This window comes from Prunus avium, chromosome 1, assembly GCF_965620075.1.
Source record: "Prunus avium chromosome 1, drPruAviu1.hap1.1, whole genome shotgun sequence".
Lineage (NCBI taxonomy): Eukaryota > Viridiplantae > Streptophyta > Magnoliopsida > Rosales > Rosaceae > Prunus > Prunus avium.
The window spans coordinates 53562932-53582819 of NC_142284.1; the positions used below are offsets into that span (position 1 = coordinate 53562932).

A 19888-nucleotide genomic window follows, 5' to 3' on the forward strand; every position below is an offset into this window, starting at 1 on the left:
GGAGGGACTTCTCAGATGTGTACGTTAATGTTAAGATGCGTAGTTGTTTTAAAACGTAACTTGCTCATTAATTCTTTTTTATACGTCTAAACTAATAATGAATTCCGAATTTCCTCACCAAATTTACTTTCTTTATTAGTGAATTTGTATTAAGGGAGGGGTGATCCATTCAATGCACCTATGTATCTGAAAAAATCCCAACACAATTTTCTTATTTTATGCACTATCTTATCTTTAGTTTTCATAAGTTTTTTTAACTTTAAAGGAAAATGACAAATTGTTATGCCTTCTCACGGGGTCAATGAACATGGCGTACGTTGTGTAGTTACTCATTTGTACAAGTAGAAGCCAAAAAAAGATTCCAATTTCTATAATTACTCTAACAAAATAGCAAAGTTGTCTTTTTTGGATACAATCGATATTTGTTATTGGGGAAGGGGGAATGAAACCTGGGACCCAAGAACCTAAGATCATGGGTAAATACTCTTAATCACTTGAATTACAAGCCCTTTACCGAAAAAGTTGTTTATCTAATAGAAAATTAATGGAATTAGTTATAACATGAATTTGAACATAATGAAAAAAAGGATAGAGAGAAAAACACAAATAGAAAGACACAAAGGGAAGGCCGAAAAACACAAATAGAAAGGCACAAAGGGAAGGCCTTAATCCCATGAATTTAAACATAATAGAAAAAAACACAAATAGAAAGGAGGCTACCATTTCTCATAGAGCATCTCCAACCGATATGTCAAAAGTGCCATATAGACATTTAACAGCTAGAAATAACATCTCACATACTCCAACCGATGTGTCAAAGCTAATGTGGAATGAAGGCTGAAGATTGAGATGTTATTTTTGACATCCCAAAAGCAAGATGTCAAATGAATATTTTATTATTTTTTCTTTTCTATTCTTTTTAATTAAAAATAAATCAACACTAAAATGTAATAAAATAATAATTTAATTTGACATATCGAGTGGAGTGTAAAGCTGTATAAGATTTACACAGTTTTAAATTTGATGTCAAATACCAAACATCAAATTTAAATTTGATGGCTGATGTGGCAATTTAACATTTACACAGTTTTACACTCCACCCGATATGTCAAATTAAATTATTATTTTATTACATTTTAGTGTTGATTTAAATTGGAAATAAATTGGAAAGAGAAAGAAGGAAAAAATTTGTAACAGTCAAATCATTCAAGACAAAGAAGAAAAAAATAATAAATAAAAGTAACAGCAAGCTATCTTTAAAAAATAATAAAATATTCATTTGACATCTTGCTTTTGAATGTCAAAAGTAACGGCTGAACCTCCGGCCTTCATTCCATATCAACTTTGACAATTCGGTTGGAGTGATATGATATATTATTTCTAGCTATTAAATGTCTATGTGGCATTTTTGACATATCGGTTGGAGATACTCTAAGTTCCAACAAACAAATGTACTTTGCTATCCTACCATTTGTTTTTTTGTTATCCTAATATTTGTTTTTTCTTAAGGAAAGAAGAGGAAGAGGGTAAATCACTTGCAACTCTTACCATAAATGAAAGGTTAATCCGCATCCCAACGAACGTGAGCCGCCATAATTTATGTTTCGGAGCTTTCAACAGATACAAAGTAAACAATAAAATTTGTAGTTGATGGTACCAGTTATCCGAAAATCCCTTTCTCTTTAATTGGATATTTGCATTGTGAAATTATCGTCTGCAATTTTAAAAGGAAAAAAAAAAAAGAGAATCCATTTGGGTTGGAAGGCCTAAGTGTATTGGCAACCTTTATAAATGAAGGCACACCAGAGCCTTCCATTTATTTTGTACTTTTGCAAATAGATACTCTCCAATTAATGCTTCTTGCATCTCCTCTGAATTCTCTGTTCACTTCCTGTTGATTTTTACTTCCACCAGCTTCTTTCTTTGCTCTGTCTCTCTGCAACTTTTCACAACGCTTAAATGTGTTGGTTGTGTTAATGTGATTCTTTGTTCATTTTCTGCAAGTGAGCTCCCAAATTCTGTTCTTTCTTGAAATTCATTGAGTTTGGAGAGTTGGGTTTGTGTTTTTCCTGATGGGTACTGCTTCTGCTGGGTACCCATCTGGAATTACTTTCCATTACCGTGGAAAGTTTGGGGCTTTTCCTCAAAAAGTCGAGTTCAATGGCTCTAATTTTCCACTTCATGTGGAATTTCCGAGAAGTAACATGTACCCAAGTTCTGTTTCCACCACGACATTTAAGGTAATCACTGTTGCCTCCCTCATCTCTTGTGTACTTGCTTCAGAAACTGAGAAAAAGAAAGAGAAATAGCACCTGAACAAAATCTATGCTTTGTTTGAATGGGGTTAAATTATGTTTAAATTTTTGAGGTGCTGTGTTCTGTAAAGTTACAGGCCAATTCATTCAATTTGGTATCTATCTTGAATTGGGTGAGCGGCAATGTTTGTTTGTCACTATATTCGCTATTTTCAGTAATTATTTGTTTCTAAAACGGAAAAGCTTTATTGGTGAATGAGAACTTGGTTTCCAGGATGATGAGAGACAGAAAGGAAGAGGGGAAACTGCCATCATCATCAAATATTTTTCTTTTAAGTTAATTTATAGTCTACATCATGTCCCAAATGATTTTAGCACTAAGCACTAAGCGCACATAGAGGTTCATCTAGATTCATGATTGATAAATCCCTTAAAAAGATAGAATGTTTATATTATCCACTCCTACATAGGCAGTTAATATCTTTTTTCTTTTTTTTTTCATGATGCAGGAAATAGTGTGTCCAAAATGTTCTCTGCTTGATAGTGGCGAATTTTTCTCGGAAGAAGTTTCGACACCCATTCTTGATTCAGTTGAAAATCCTATCCACCTGAAGAACTTGTCTCTTAAAGTGAGTTTTGAGGCATTTACATACTTTGCTTTTTTGGTTATACTTAAGTTTACAGCTACTCACCACAGATCGATCAGTGCAGGAACTGAAACAGTTATCTGATGAAATCCGTTCAGAGTTGTCATCAATAATGTCAAAAACAAGAAAGTCTTTTAAAGCTAGCTTGGGAGTAGTAGAGTTGACAGTTGCCATGCACCATGTTTTCCATGCTCCTATAGACAAGATACTATGGGATGTTGTAGAACAAGTAAGATCATAACATCAATACCTTCTCCTTGTAGGGATACCTAATTTTTGGAGAGATGGTGCTGAATATGGATCACTTGTGGTATTGTTTCCATTTTGATGTTCAGAGTTAATACCAGAAAAACACATATAAAACAGGAAGCGAAGAAATCAATGGAAATCTTCAATTTATATTTAGTGATTGTATGATCTAAGTTTTAAAAAATTCCTCTTGTACTGGCAGACCTACGCGCATAAAATTCTAACAGGACGACGGGACCTCATACATACAGTGCAACGAAATAATGGTCTTTCTGGTTCTACATCTCAATCCGAAAGTGAATATGATCCATTTGGGGCAGGGCATGGGTGCAGCAGTGTTTCTGCTGGACTTGGTAGGTGTCTGCTTCCATTCTGCTTGTTCATTTTTTTCTTGTCACAAAATCACTTTCTTTGAGAAAAGTTCACGCTTTTATTCAACTTAACTTGCATTGAACACTTCTCTGGATATTCTGGTAATCATATATGTTCTTTTTATGTTGCGTTACATATTGATTTTCATGCTCGCGTCCAGCTTAATTTGCATTTTACACTTTCCTGAGTTTATGTAGCTCATGATAGTATGTTCTTTCCTTTCAGATTTTTTCTTTTTTGGGGTTAATTTCAGATTTGTTTATTATGCTTGTTGTGCAGTTAGCATATAGGAGAAAATCTTTCAAGTTTGGTTAGCTAACTTAGATTTACAACTTTATTATTTTTTAACTGGACTGCAATTTATAATCTTTACAGGTATGGCAATTGCACGGGATATTAAAGGAAAGCGGGAACATGTTGTCACAGTCATCAGCAATGGGTCAACAGTAGCTGGTCAGGTCTATGAGGCAATGGGCAATGCAGGTTATTTGGACTCAAATATGATAGTTATTTTAAATGACAGCAGGCACTCTTTACACCCAATGATTGAGGAGGGCCCCAAGACAGCCATTAATGCTCTGTCTAGTACCCTAAGCAAGCTCCAGTCAAGTAAATCATTTCGGAAGTTTAGAGAAGTTGCTAAGGTATTTCCTTGGTTTTATGATCATACCTCTAGGACTAGAAGATTTTATGACACTGAAGCGTTATTTTGAGGACTTTCATAAATATTTAGCTGTATTGGAATTATTGAAGTCCAGAGAACAGAGATATTAAAAAAATATATTTAAAAAATGTTTAAGATTTTGGGCAATAATTTAGACAACCTGACCAGAGCATGCAGAAGTTATTTGATTTTGTGTGCCCTGCATCTAAGAGAAGAACGTAGTTGGCTCTGGGGATTTTGAGATATCAAACATTTTCTGTGCTTATGGTTCGCTGAAGTATTTATTTCTCTCCCACCCTTTTTTTTTTCAGAGTGTTACTAAAAGAATTGGTGGAGGTATGCATGAATTGGCAGCTAAAGTTGATGAGTATGCACGTGGTATGGTCGGTCCACTAGGATCAACTCTTTTTGAAGAGCTTGGATTGTATTACATTGGCCCTGTTGATGGACACAACATTGAAGACCTGATTTGCGTTCTACAGCAAGTGGCATCTCTGAATTCAATGGGTCCTGTTTTGGTCCATGTGATAACAGAAGAAAATCGGGGACTGGAAAACAACCCAAAGAGTGGGGTGGCATACAGGCAGCAGGACGGTACGTCTCTCATTTCCTTCTCTGATGTTCATTTCATATTCTGTGCAAAGTTCTGCAGTAACTTTTGGGATTCATGAGTTGATTTAGGTGTGATGTAGCCAAACTCACCCCATGTTAGTTTGGTTTTATATTTCATCTAAGGCTGGCCTTGGTTCAGGCCTTTAGTGAGTATAAGAAATTTCCAACTACAAAGATTAGTTCCCATTATCCCTCTGGTTTCCTGGCCTGACTCTCTCCCTTTTGTAGAGGATAAAAAGCCAAGTTGAATTGATACATATGTTGTTTTACATTCCAAACCTGCAGGTTTGAGTAATTCTGATGATTTACCGTCCAAAGTTCGCCCTAGAACTTATAGCGACTGCTTTATGGAGGCTTTGGTTATGGAGGCAGAGAAAGACAAATATATTGTGACTGTTCATGCAGGAATGCATATGGAATCATCCTTTCACCTATTCCGTGAAAGATTTCCTGACAAATTTTTTGATGTGGGAATGGCTGAGCAACATGCAGTTACTTTTTCTGCTGGTTTGTCACGTGGAGGATTAAAGCCATTTTGCATAATTCCTTCTGCATTTCTACAGAGAGCTTATGATCAGGTCTGTTTGATTGATCCATTCTGCTGGTTGGTAGTAATCATATGTCTAACAAAATATTATTAATAGTATCTTTATTTTGAGGAAAATGTTATTAAGTTTATTTTCTTATGGCCTGTCTAGGTGGTTCATGATGTAGATCGGCAAAGAATTCCAGTGCGTTTTGTCATTACAAGTGCAGGATTGGTTGGATCTGATGGTCCCTTGCAGTGTGGGGCATTCGATATAACATTTATGTCATGCTTACCAAATATGATTGTCATGGCACCATCCAATGAGGTTGAGCTTGCCAACATGGTGTCCACTGCAGCCTACATTGATGATTGTCCGGTTTGCTTCCGATATCCTAGGGGAGCCTTAGTTGGGATGGAACATTCTACATGCAGTGGGAACCCCATTGAGGTAATTGTTGCTATTTGTCCATTGCTTAGAAATAAGCGTACCATCATTACTAATAGGAATATTTAAAAGATAAAACTTGGTACATTTTCATATTACCTTTGTTCTTTTCACTTAGTAATATTAGACGACTTAACTTGTTCTTATGCCTTTATATTGACTGCTTTGCACTGCTGAGCAGATTGGAAAAGGGAAAATTCTCACAGAGGGTAAAGATGTGGCATTGCTTGGATATGGATCAATGGTTCGGAACTGCCTTAAGGCTCGGTCTCTTCTTTCAAAGCTTGGCATTGAGGTAACAGTTGCTGATGCAAGGTTCTGCAAGCCCTTAGATATCAACCTTCTTAGGCAGCTTTGTCGAAACCACTCATTTCTAATCACGGTCGAGGAAGGCTCTATTGGAGGATTTGGATCCCATGTTGCGCAGTTCTTTGCGCTTGATGGACAGCTTGATGGAAGCATTAAGGTAATATCTATTTTCAGCAACATGGTATGCAGCTTCCTTTGGAATTTTCTACAAATATATCTTACGCTGTTTCGGTTCGATAATAATTGTCAAAGGCACACTTAATGTTAACCCATTTTGATTTAAATTCTTCCTTTCTCTGTCTGAAAACGACTTTCCAGTGGCGACCAATTGTTTTACCGGACAACTACATTGAGCATGCATCCCCAAACGAACAGCTAGCTATTGCCGGGCTGACCGGACATCACATAGCTGCAACAGCGTTAAGTCTGCTTGGCCGAAATCGTGAAGCCCTCCACTTAATGTGCTAAGCACCTGCACTTCTCTGCCGTTTGCACTGAGACTCTGCTGGTTAGCAAAAGAAAGGGAAAGACAGAAGCTCAAGCAGCCTTAATTCTACCAATATTTAGGAAATTTTTACCTGTACCTATTTGTACATGAGTGCTTCTCACAAGTTTATGATATAATTGTACAGCGGCAATGTCACAATCGAAATGCGTGTTTGCTGATATGCATTAAGAGTTAAACTCTTCAGCCCAACTAAATATTTTAGAAATTTAATATCATATTCTTAGATCTACTGTAATAATTTGAAGATTTGCAATCATAGCTTAACAAAAGCTAAAGGCCGGAGGATGGGTGGAGACTAGGGTGTAATTGTCAATGCATTGTATATTTATTAATAAAATCATCTAAAATCATCACTCGTCTATGTTATAAGTTATAACAGTTGGATTAGTAATACCATGACAGTGGTACATATCACGAACCCAAAAAATGAAACTCTCGAATTTAGAATGAAATCGTCCCAAAAGAGGCGATATGCATTTGTTTTTTTTTTTTTTTTTTTAATACAACTTAGGTGCGGGGGCAAACTCACTGCCCTGACTAATTGGTCTAACAAATGTATATATAATGCACACGCGTTTGTTTGTTACAAAGAGTGATTCAATTTTTATGTAGATCTCCGTAAGATTCGCATGAATTTCCCATTATTGTATATACATTGCTAAAACGTTTGTTTGTTACATAAAGTGATTCAATTTTAATGTAGATCTCCATAAGATTCGCATGAATTTCCCATTATTATATATACATTGCTAATGCTAAATGAGGTTAGACCTAACACGTGTGTGATGTAGTCTATATATGTTTTTGAGTGGCCAGTTTTTTCTTTTCTTCCTCTTTTGGTAGCATAGTGAAGTCCATTGGCTACAGTTGCATCCTTGACCCTTTCCCACCTAACAAAATTACCCAAAGTGCTATTTTTGTATGTTGATATTCTCCATAAATTAGGTCATATGAATGACAAAGACTCCACTCCTTGAATACTGTATTAGCAAAGTAACCTGAAATCCAGAAGATTCCAACCTATTACTCACACTGCAGAGCGTATAGGTCTGAACTGTTAGGACTTGCGTATTTTAAATATGATTGTTCCCACTTGAATAAGTTCTTCTTCTTTATCATTGTGCATATTAAGTAGGGTAACTGTTCTCTAGCGTGACTCGAGTGATTGAATTTGACCCCTCCATTACAGTCCTATAAAGTTTGAGTCTCAATATTTATAAGTCTACCGACAGTGCCAAGACATTAGTTAATTGAAATAGTTCAGTTGAAGCCGGACTTCCAAACGGGCATTTATGATATAAGACTACAAATTTGGGCATTATTAAGTTGATTTTTACATGAATGCACACGGTGTAAATTTCAATCTTATAACATAAGTTTGGCAAAAAAACATTATTCCGTAAGTGAGGTTATATTTTTAAGTGTTATTAAATTAGTGACAATATTAGTGGGACTTAAACATAGGTCACTGTCAGTTTGGGTGGGAAAATCTGGGCCGACTACCATGCATATATTGCATACCCAGTCAGTAAAAAGTAAACCCAAAAGACCAGCTAACCTCAAGCTCACCTCAGCTCAGCTCCTCAGCTCAGCTCACCCACATGGCAATAGCTGCCAGGCATTCTCAGCCGCAGGGTGTGTTTACCTTTACCTTTTGGCAAATAATAATAAGATAATTTCAGGCTGCGGATGGTTTAGGTATAAAGAGAAGAAGAAAACGACATCACCACCATTAATCAACGACACTCAATTTTCGAGCTGACTATTTAAGCGGCTGCGTAGGAGGCATCGAGTGTGGGGCCCATCCCTGCCCTCCAAATCAACGCAGAGTTTAGTGAGAGGTTGCCCACGTTCTTCAGCAATTCATGCTCACCTCAAACACTAATTTGGTATTATTACTTTGTTCTTATTCTCTTATTATTCTCATTTCTTTGTTTGGGTGGTTGGTGATTTAGTCGACCAACATAACCACGTGTTGGTGTGTTCATTCGTGACGAGACGACAGATTCTTCATTTCCATCGTTATATTCTTAGATAGCGACATCGATTCATTTATATTATAATACATGTATTCATTTTATTAGTATTGGATTCGAGATTTATGATTTATGATATATTAATTATTTCGCTCGCTTATATTATAACACATATGGTAGTAATATCATGTGACGGTGTGATCATTACACTTAAATATTTTTCATTTATGACAAGATTCTCTGAGATGTATGCTAACTAGCTAACAAATCATTCAGTGAATGTTACATGAAAACAATCCGAACTCTAGCCTTCTTCTTTCTTAAGTAAGAAGATTTTAAAATTCCAAACTTGTTGTGTTATACTAAAACTGTATGCAGACGATGGTTGAGCCATAATTTAATTATTAATATTATACTCATGTTAGAACATGTGTACTAATTTATTAATATCATACTCGAGATTCATAAGTTCATAATATATCAACCATGTCGTGCACTCATATTATAACACATGAAGTAGTAATATCACTTGGCGACTTGATAATCACGCTTAAGTATTTTCCATTCATGACAAGATATTGACTTGTATACTCACAAACAGATCATGTGGCGAACAAATGTCGCGTGGAAAAGTTGTCACCTTGTTGATATTACATGACAACAATCCAAACTCTGGCTTTTCCCCTTTCCTTAAAAGAAAGGGTTTAGAGGTTGCAAACTAAAATAGGTTATAATTCCAAACTTTGCAATATTAAAATGTGTGTAGATGATGGTTGAGCCATGCTTGAATTGCTGTTTACACTTCTCTAAATGACATGAAGAATTGAAGATGATCCATCCGAGACCCGTGTACAGTACAGTACGGTACAGAAAATCCAATGCAAGCGAAGACAGCAAAAGTACAGAACACAAAACGCAAAACAGAAATATACGTTTGCAAATCATCCATGAAAGCCATCGGCCATCCACCAATGAGGGCCCTCCACGAACGCATGCCTCTCCCACATTAAAATCAGCCCCACTAAACCCGGGTGTGCCGATATTTAAGTACAATCCCCTGCTTCTCCCTCCGCAACTCTCTCCCTCTTGTATCAGGAGAAACCGGACAGTTAATTTGAGGGTGGAGAGAAAAAAAAAAAGACCCAGAGAGGCAAAAGAAAGCTAATAATAAAAGAAACTTAACAGCGAGATTGAGGAGGGAGAGGGCGAGATTGTCCCTTGACCCCTTAAAAAGAGTCTGTGACTTCCGGCAACCTCCCCTGCCCGAATAACTCACTCTTCCGGGGCCAGCAACGTCCTCCATTCCTTGTTACTTGTAAACCCTCTTCATCGTCGTTCCGGTGCGTGGGCCCCACCATTTGTCTTCCCATGCATGCTTTGGGTTTCGCAAGTTTGAGAAAAATAAAAAATAAAACTACATTTCTTGTATTTTAACTTGATTGCGTTGGTTCCCCTGTGTACCATCTCTCTGGTGGAAGCGGAGCAGTGTTGGTAACATGTTGGTTTTGGGGATTTCTGGTTTACATTGCATGTTGCTGTTGTTGTTGATGCTTGTGTTTGTATTATATGAAGAGTACTTAACTATTTGAATTTTGATTCACATGCATCCCATTATTTGTACAGTCTTCTTCTTTATAGAAAAGTATTGAAGCTTTTGGAATTCTATTTTTGGTTTCTTTCACAGTTGTGTCATATGAAGCTCTCACAAGCAATATTTATTATTATATTTTTCACCTAATGGTATTCAAGTGACTTGCCAATCAAAGAAACTTGCATGTAATGCAGTATAAATTTGAACCTAACCCGTATAGCTAATTTCTTCCACCAGCGGCAATGGACAGCATCAGAAGTCCATTCAAGGGAATAATCCATGACGTCAAAGGAAGAGCAGCGTGCTACAAGGAAGACTGGATTGGAGGACTTTGCTCTGGTGTAAGGTAAAAATCACCATGTTCTCTTTCTGGGATTCCATAACCTTGATTAGTTGATTCATAATCTTCTCCATTCGTTTCAGGATATTAGCTCCAACTTTCTACATTTTCTTTGCTTCTGCACTTCCCGTTATCGCCTTTGGGGAGCAATTGAGTAGGGATACGGGTATATCATCTGTTCCTTGTGGACTTTATCTTAAAAAGTTCAATTTTTTTGAAAAAAGAGTTGAAGAGGTGCTTGGTAACTATTGGTGATAAGAACTTAGTACCTAACGTTGTGTATCCATTTATAATTCTTGCTTTTTCTAGTTGTGGATTTTAATGGAGGAAGCCTGAAATTTATGTTTGTATGTTGGTAGATGGAACCTTAAGCACAGTTGAAACTTTGGCTTCTACTGCTCTATGTGGTATCATCCAATCATTATTTGGTGGGCAGCCTTTGCTGGTCTTAGGAGTTGCTGAACCCACTGTCATAATGTATAATTATTTATACACTTTCAGTAAGGGAAGACCAGAGTTGGGGACCAAACTGTTTCTAGCTTGGGCTGGCTGGTATGGGAATTAATCTCATCTTTTTTCCAGATTGCCAATGTTTCCTTTGTACTATGAGTACTATGAGTCAGAAAATAGATGTTAATGACTTTTGTGTTTACTTATGTTACAGGGTTTGTGTCTGGACATCCCTGTTGCTCATTCTTCTGGCAATTTTCAATGCATGTAACATCATATCCAGATTTACTAGGATTGCAGGGGAACTTTTCGGCATGTTGATCTCGGTTCTTTTTATTCAAGAGGCCATCAAGGTTTGCATAGAATGTCTTGACAAAACAAAACAAAACAAATTTCATCAGTTCTAGTGGATTGATTTTAACCCAAGTAAATGCTCATTGGCAGGGAGTAATTTCTGAATTCAGTATTCCGAAAGCTGAAAATCCAAAGCTGGAGGAGTTTCAATTCCAATGGCTCTACACCAATGGGTTGCTTGCTGTCATTTTCTGCTTCGGTGTCATTTCCACCTCCCTTAAGAGCAGAAAAGCAAGATCATGTTGGTATGGCACAGGTAATGAATTGAATTATTTTTTATAGTGATTTTATAATTTTATGAAATATTATTCTATTGCACCAGATCTGGTTTCGGCTATTCTTATTTGGCTCTTTTCGGGTGGTGGATACAGGGTGGCTCCGAAGTTTTATTGCAGATTATGGGGTTCCCCTAATGGTCTTGGTGTGGACAGCATTGTCTTATGTTGTACCTGGTAATGTTCCACATGGAGTTCCTAGGAGGCTTGTTTGTCCATTTCCCTGGGACTCTGCATCACTGTACCATTGGACCGTCGTCAAGGTATAATTAGTTCTCTGATGGGTAAATTGTACATTTAAGCCTTTTGCCTTTAACTGGGATCAATGGCTAATATAAAACATAATCTCTAAGCCTGTCCATTTCCCATATTTAAATTGCAGGATATGCCAAATGTCCCAGTCTTGTACATCTTTGCTGCCTTCATACCAGCTGTGATGATAGCAGGCCTGTACTTCTTTGACCACAGTGTAGCTTCTCAGCTGGCACAACAGAAGGAGTTTAATCTTCAAAAACCACCCGCTTACCACTACGATATGCTACTGCTGGGAATAATGGTATGTTTTCTAACTTTAATCTTTTTCTTCTATCTCTTGTTTTGTAATATATGTTTCTATCTAACCATGCTGCTATATTTTCATTGCTACAGACATTGATTTGTGGGTTGCTTGGGCTTCCTCCTTCAAATGGTGTTCTTCCACAGTCCCCCATGCACACTAAGAGCCTTGCTGTTCTAAGGAGGCAGGTAAGCTTAGGGTATCATATAGGATTTCTCTTGATTGGTAGTGTTAGTGCCATTTGTTTACACAATAGGACCGATCTGCAGGTGATTCGAAAGAAGATGGTAAAGAGTGCCAAGGAATGCATTAAACTAAAGGCAACCAACTCGGAGATGTTTGGAAGGATGGAAGCTGTGTTCATAGAAATGGACGGCGGCTCTCCTCCAAATGTAAGTGCTCAAGGCAGATACATACATACATATATATATTTTATATATCACTAATCGTCCATCATTTGTGCTAGTGCATTGTTTATTCAGAGTTTGGTTTTGTCTTGCAGCCTAAGGAGTTGCAGAACTTAAAGGAGGCTGTAATGAAATCCGATGATGGGGGAGAGTTGAAGGGAAAATTTGATCCAGAGAAACACATTGATGCTCATTTGCCTGTTCGGGTTAATGAGCAAAGAGTGAGTAACCTGTTGCAGTCACTCCTTGTGGGCGGCTCAGTATTTGCAATCTTTGTAATAAAAAAGATACCTACCTCAGTTCTTTGGGGTTACTTTGCCTACATGGCGATAGATAGTCTGCCCGGGAATCAGTTCTGGGAGAGGATCTTGCTGCTCTTCATCAGCCCTAGCCGGCGTTACAAGTAAGTCTGTTTAATAGTGGTTTAGAAGTTTTATTAAACTTCGAATCATAATCTTGACTCATCTTTAATTTCATTTTTCTTGGACAGAGTCTTGGAGGGTTCTCATGCTTCATTTGTGGAGTTAGTACCATTCAAGTACATTGTTGCGTTTACGCTCTTCCAACTCGTATACTTTCTGATATGCTTTGGGGTGACATGGATACCTATAGCTGGAATATTGTTCCCACTGCCATTTTTCATTCTCATAAGCATAAGGGAACATGTGCTACCCAAGTTCTTTCATCCTGCCCATCTACAAGAACTGGATTCTTGTGAGTGGGAGGAAGTTCCCGGTGCTCCACAAGTATGTCTCGTTTCCTTTCATTGCTAATTAATTTGCAGAATGAATGTTTTGTTTTGGTTATTTTGATAAATGTATTTGAAGGATTTTAATTCATGGCCTATTGCACACTGTGTGAGCAGGAAAAAGTACCACCTGAACCTGGTAACGATGAGGGCACAGACTATGATGGTGAGATATTAGATGAGATGACAACAAGCAGAGGTGAACTAAAGCTTAGAACCAGCTTCAGTAGTGAAGACAGGTTCTCTCATGTAAGACTGTTAGAGAATGGCCTCAATGCTTCTTTCCATATAATAACTCCTTAAAGTCAACTCTGTTTGTATCTACCAATATCCTATATTATAAAACTTACCTCTCCAGAGATGAATAAACAATTTGATTACAAGTTATCAATCGGTTCAACGCCATATTTACATGCAAATTTGTGCAGGTGCACCCGGAAGATGGTCAAATATGATGAGACAGTGGATGCTAATCAAATTATAGATTGATTGAGATCTAATCTTGTGCTTTTCATGATGAGAAAAATGATGGTTAAGCTCCTCAGCAGAGGATTGTTGAAGGACAAGGATGCCTAGCTTGAAAAAGACAAGTTATGGATTGAGCAAAGCACATACAGAAAGTTATTTTTTTAAGGCAGAATTAAGGGACAAGGAGTAGGGAAGAGGGGATAACAAGGGGTGTAATTTTTTTTCTCTTCTTTTTGATGGAAGCCAAAGGGTGTATTAGAATTTTCACTTCTATTGGTTTTCCATTTTACAAATCTTTGTAGTTAAACCACAAGTCCAAATCTTTGCAGTGTGTTCGAGTTAAACTGAACCCTGTTAGAAGCTCGATACTTCATGGATTTACCTGATACAAGGTTTCGACCCAAAAAAAACCTGATATAAGGTTTGATTTGTATGAACACTAAATTATATATCAACTTTTGTTACAAAATTATAACAGAAATGTGCCTACCTAAGAAACTACATCCAGAAAAATATTATGAATATTACTCTAGGAGATGACAGTTATAAGCATGTCATCTGCTAAAACCTCCATCCCATTTCTGGTCTTTTGCATCATCAAATCCCAGCATCACCAACAACAAGAAGATGGTCACCATCTCTAACAAGCTGTATGTCTTCAATTTCAGCTCCTTCTTTGGTTAAGACTTTGGTGGGACTAAACTGAAATTTTTTGGCACCAATGTCAAGTAGTTCTTGAAGGGACTCTGGAAGAAGCACAAGCTTTGCGGCAGTTTCACCTTTTTCCGGGCAGCTAAGAATCACTCTGGCCGGATAGCTTATCTTACTTCGGGTACTGGGAAAAATGCCTGAAGATGTTGCAAAGTCTTTCTCTCTCTCACCTGCATGTTTTGAAATTAACCTTGTCAAAACTTGGACACAATGAAATCAAAGTTCTTAATTGCTATTACAGAGAAAAGTGAGATATATGTGTACCAGTATTGGCAGCTGACATGACCCCAAAAAGTGAATTACGGAAGTTTTTAGCTCTTCTCCAAGTATTTTCCGTTGATAATATTTCAGAGCTGGATGGCCTACTATCCCGGGCATAGGGAGGTAAGGCGGGCTCACTCCGGAACTTCCCATGGTGTGGTAGCACAGGATCTTTTGCCATTGAAACAATAGTTGGTTTCTTAATCTCTGATTTCTTCTTAAACAATTCTATTATTTCTTCATGTCCCTGATGCTCTGCCAAACCCTTAGGATTCCATCCGTAGCTATCCGGCTTGTCAGCATCCGCTCCTTTTTCTAAGAGGAACTTAACTATCTCAACATTTCCTTCACATACTGCTGTGTGAAGTGCTGTAGTCCCATTGCTCTTGGGCAGCGTTACATCACCTCCATGTTTGGCTATGTCTTTAAGAAGCTGTAAGTTGTTTTGCTCAACAGCAGCACAAGCAAAACTACCCACATTGCCAGAAGTTATATCTGCTCCATTGTCTAAAAGAAGTTTGATCAAAGATTCATGTTTCCCTGATATTGCTTCCCACAGAGGAACATTTCCTTCCGAATCTGCATGCAAAGTAATGAACACTTAAATCCAGGCTAAAATTGATACATGGCAGATTGTCTGCCATCAGAAAATTTCCTTACCTTGAATGTTAGGATCTGCTCCAAATTCTAAAAGTAAGAGTGCGCAGTGCTCGCTTCCATTCGATGCTGCAATATGCTGTCGAAAGACAAAAGAAAAGGCATACAGAATAAGCTCCAAGTCTCATATGCAAAGGCCATATATGGGACAAGTGTACATGTGCGGATATAAAGATAGGATATGAGCACCATAGCTGTTCTTCCATTATCATCCATCTCATTTGGATCTGAACCCCGCCTGAGCAAATGGTGCAGCAACAAATCATCACCCCTCTTTGCAGCAAAGCATAAACTAAGAGGCAAATCCATTCTACCCCGAGCCAGCATGTGCTCTATGTCCGCCAAGATTCCTTGCATCAGGGGATCCTCTATTTCTTTCAAATACTGCATCAACAACATGCATAAGAGAGTGCAAAAAACCAAAAGATTTTCTTCCTGATAATAAAGAATAACAAACAATGATCAATGTAAGAAATTTACATACCTGAAGAAAATTGTTCATGATAATTGTTCCATCTCCAACATTTGCCTGAACAATATTTAAGAAAGCTGTACGGTTCAAACGCAGAAGCTGACAGAGTCCTTTCGTACGAACGGTGACCATTTGAGGCCTGTAGCAAATCACGCCAATCTCACCAACAACGTCTCCTGTCTTCGCTTCACGAACAACCTGCAGTCATTGCACAACAAGTTCATCACTTGTAAGAAAACACCAATGTTTAAGTTTTGCAAGACACCTGAACAAAGATTTATATTATTTAACTTGCCGGTTCTGCTCCATTCCTTCGCAAAATTAATTCCTGTTAGCAAGTAACAAGAATCAGAAGCTATTTTGACCGAATAAAAAGACAAAACGAAAGAAAAGGAAAAAGATGGCCTGTGTTCAGGTGCCAAAGAGTGTGAATAGCTAGTTTCTTATTCTTACCACAGCGCCAGTGACTACTATATACAAGTCAGTGGGTGCTTCATTCTGCAAAATTACATCTTCTTTTGGAGGAAAATACTCAGCCTTCATCTCGGAGACCTTAACCAAAGACATGGAAGTAAAACGAAGTGTATTACGTACGTGTAAGATTGCAGGAAACACAGGAAAAAAGCTTTATGATGTATCCAAGCACCACCAACAAATATGAATTACTGTAAGCTTAAGAAGTACCAGTTGGAAAAGCAAGTCTCTTGATACCCCCTGGAACAAGTAGACACTGTCAACAAGTGGATAGAAGAGATAGTGTGAAATACTTGATCTAATGGCTTTAGGGAGTGCATCAAGAGTCTCTTGCTGCTGCAGCCCTTCTGAATTAGTTCTGTACTTCAAACACAAATGAGCAAGCATCTGCTCATGCAGGCGATCAGGTATTTGGTTTCGTTGCGCAAAACTTGTGGCAGCTTGAATAGTATCTCTCTGAGTCCAGACAAGCAAGTCCAAGATAATGGGAAATGAAAAGGGATATATGTTAGCCAGAACTTGGAAAGTGCTATACTTGTGAATCTGTCAGGACAATGCAGTTTATTTCTATATTTCCTAAGTAACAATTTACGAACTTTAGTAGTCAAAAGTATAATGTTAGTGCAAATACAAAAACTTTTTCATTTTGGTTCAACTTCAACCAAACCATGTCCTGGTAGGGGATAGATTCTTTCCTATAGCTCATGCAGAAGAAATTGAACTCTGATAAGTATTTTGTTATGAAACACGATAAATAGCTTTCGTACATAAAACAGAATAACTTCAGGTGATTAAGAATTCACTTGTCCAATTTTGAGCCGTCAAGAAACCCACAGTCTACTGGATAACAGAAGAGTGTGTCAAACCAAACAAAGGTAAGAAAGAATGTACTTACAAATTGTCTAGTTCGAGCAGTCCCATGGACAATCAAGTTAGTCATGTTTCCAATCAAGTAAGCTTGCAGCCCAAGATTAAAAAGCATATAGAAGATATCAAATATCATCTCCTGTGAATTTACAGGATGCAAATCACCATAGCCAGTAGTTGTAAGGGTGATTATGGACCAGTACATTGAGGTCACATACCGATCCCACAAACTGATATCATGAAAGTTATCTGTGATAAGCCCAAGCCATGTCCTTCTCGGGTTACGATTACGTACAGCAAGAAAATAGAAAAAGCAACCGGCACAATGAACTGTAAGGAGAGTAACCTACAAGCACAACAAAAGCCCGATGATCATGAGAAACATCAGTAATAGAAAATCACACCAGTATTTCATAAACATGACTAGATATTAGTCAAAAGACACTCACGAAGATAAGCTTTAAGTATCGAACCCAGAAGTAGCTATAGTTCCTGTCTTTTTCCAATCTAGAATCCAAAGAAAAAAGCAAAAGAATGTGAGATCAGTTCCTGCAACACGCATAGATGAAGACGCTATAAACCAGCATTTACATCAGTAGTACCTGGCAAACATTGCACTGACTCTTCGGAGACGCCATAGACGAAGGATATTGAAGTATCCATAGGTCTCAAGAGGAGGAGGCAAAACACTCTGAGCAAGTTCTGAAGGGATTGTGGAGATGATGTCAAAAGCCAACCAGGTTTTGGCATATCTCAGAGCAATTAGTTTGGGATTGTCAATGAGGAGATAAGAAGTCTTATCAAGGTAGGCCACAAAGAATGTCAAAACAATGTCAACGGCAAAAAATCCATTTACAACATTATCAGTAATGGCCAGGGGTCCTTTTGCTCTGTCCAGAAATCCAAATTCAAAAGGGCACACCCAGGCCGTGTAGAAAACCAGGCATACCAGAAATGACTGCCAAAGTCTGCAAAATTAAGACCCAAAATGTAAACTTTATTAATGCAAGGATTTCAAAAACAAAATGTCACACTCAAAATGATACATAAAACCCATCAAGACACAGCATAAAAACCCCATGGACGATTGAAAACATCATAAAAGAAGAACCAATCTAGGCCATAAAAATTCTAGCTTTTCATGATCTCATGCATTGTACAAATCAAATCAAATCAACCCATTTGAACACAGACATTGACATGCAAAACCAAGAAGAAAATTTTGAAACTTGAATTGAATTGAGAGAGAGAGAGAGAGAGAGAGAGAGAGAGAGAGAGAGAGAGAGAGAGAGTCTCTCACTTGTAATGAGAATAAAAGGGAGGGATAATGAAACGACGTAGCTTATGTCTGGGACGGTTTCTAGAAGTGGCACCAAGAGAAGGCAAAATGCCATGGTTAATGCTATACTGGCTGGTCTGGCTTCCTTCATCCCTTGACATTTGCTCTGTCGTCTCTTTCTCTCTAATGCCATGCCCACACATGGCCATTGATATCGACATTGGCATCGAACCCTTCATCTTTACAACACCTTAACTGTGATCACAAGTCATCATCTTCCTCCTTCGCCTCTGAACTCTGCCCAACTATTCCTCTGTTTCTCTCTCTCCAACGTAATCCATTGTTAATCTCTCTCCTTGGTTTCACCAAAAAAAAAAAGAGAGAAACAAAGGAAGCTGTGCGCTCTCTTTGTTTTCTCTTTTCTCTTTTCCTCGTACGTAGACAAGCAATTTGTTTTTCTTATGTAAGATTGGTTTTTGAGGAACAATTTAAACTAACAGAACCAAAGAGCAGTGCCTGAGTGTGTCACTCGTAAAAACAGTGTTGAATTCAATCTTAACAAACCTACACGTTTCTTTGCCCTTATCTACGCAACTGACGCTTCCATTGTGTTCAAACTTGACAGCCAAACAATCAATTTTTTCAGGAACACAATATAATTGACACATTGGCCTACATGTGGCAAACATGCACCTAGAAAAAAAAAATTACGTTCTATTGTGAGTTAGGCGTGTTGGCCAGGATAACGTGTTCGGCCGTTGCATCTGAGTTAGAATTTCATTACCCTAATGTACTAATGTAAAAAGGGATAAACATCCCTTAAATGTAGGAGCTGAGTTGTGAAATAAGGCTGAGTCAGAATTATTGATGCATGGGATCCTTGCTTCCTTATATTCAGGTTTTGATATAACATGAGAGAGAGAGAGAGAGAGAGAGAGAGAGAGAGCAATGGTTAATAAGAGCAATGAGAATCTGAATTTTAGACCAATGCAAGAATGGGATATAATATTTAGTGTCATATTCAACTTTCTTTTTTGTTCAAAGCATCATCACCCTGTAAATTTGAGCCCACCAATTTGCCTTTGCCTTTGGACAAGTTCTCTACAGGGCTTAGCTTTAGTTACCTTCAGCCCTACATGAGCCACCCATGCATCGAATATAAAGTGTATAAATATGAACGATCTGAAATAAGAATTTGGATTTGAATTCAGTTCAAAATGCATGTTACTCGACGGGATTTTATCAGATATATATAAATATAATTAACATATAATTTGATTTTCTTAAAGAACGGTTGATTCCAAGTGCTGAAGAGAGAGCACATGGAGGAGAAGAGATTCTAATTTCTAAACAAGTGTTGGGTTTGAAAGGGGAGAATGTGAAAAAATATTTTAGTGGGTGGGGAGAGTTTG

General features: G+C 37.8%; 3 protein-coding genes across 4 annotated transcripts; 2 read left to right on the forward strand and 1 right to left on the reverse strand.

Annotated features, from left to right (window-relative positions):
- The first annotated feature begins 1711 nt into the window (after window positions 1–1711).
- Window positions 1712–6951, forward strand: DXPS3 (1-deoxy-D-xylulose 5-phosphate synthase 3). Its single transcript, XM_021973034.2, has 10 exons — window positions 1712–2240; window positions 2765–2884; window positions 2967–3131; window positions 3354–3504; window positions 3899–4167; window positions 4499–4781; window positions 5085–5377; window positions 5498–5776; window positions 5955–6239; window positions 6401–6951. Exons 1-10 carry the CDS (start codon window positions 2073–2075, stop codon window positions 6548–6550), a joined length of 2163 nt encoding a protein of 720 aa, XP_021828726.1. The 5' UTR covers window positions 1712–2072; the 3' UTR covers window positions 6551–6951.
- Window positions 6952–9308: 2357 nt separating this feature from the next.
- On the forward strand, window positions 9309–14048 carry LOC110769119 (HCO3- transporter family). Of its 2 annotated transcripts, XM_021973025.2 has the most exons (14): window positions 9310–9906; window positions 10395–10503; window positions 10581–10663; window positions 10857–11049; window positions 11162–11300; window positions 11392–11557; window positions 11673–11839; window positions 11959–12132; window positions 12225–12320; window positions 12402–12524; window positions 12635–12942; window positions 13030–13285; window positions 13405–13536; window positions 13716–14048. In XM_021973025.2, exons 2-14 carry the CDS (start codon window positions 10400–10402, stop codon window positions 13740–13742), a joined length of 1968 nt encoding a protein of 655 aa, XP_021828717.1. In that variant the 5' UTR covers window positions 9310–9906; window positions 10395–10399; the 3' UTR covers window positions 13743–14048. The 2 variants fall into 2 exon arrangements, with proteins under 2 accessions (XP_088100207.1, XP_021828717.1); XM_088244081.1 differs by lacking the exon at window positions 13716–14048 and having other exon boundaries at window positions 9309–9906; window positions 13405–13680.
- Window positions 14049–14077: 29 nt separating this feature from the next.
- LOC110769118 (potassium channel AKT1-like) lies at window positions 14078–19006 on the reverse strand. Its single transcript, XM_021973023.2, has 12 exons — window positions 18498–19006; window positions 17800–18165; window positions 17647–17704; window positions 17226–17543; window positions 16541–16786; window positions 16310–16408; window positions 16152–16184; window positions 15869–16054; window positions 15574–15768; window positions 15388–15463; window positions 14731–15306; window positions 14078–14636 (listed from the first exon to the last, which is right to left on the reverse strand). The coding sequence occupies exons 1-12, from the start codon at window positions 18713–18715 to the stop codon at window positions 14353–14355; spliced, it is 2655 nt and encodes an 884-aa protein (XP_021828715.1). The 5' UTR covers window positions 18716–19006; the 3' UTR covers window positions 14078–14352.
- Window positions 19007–19888: the final 882 nt, after the last annotated feature.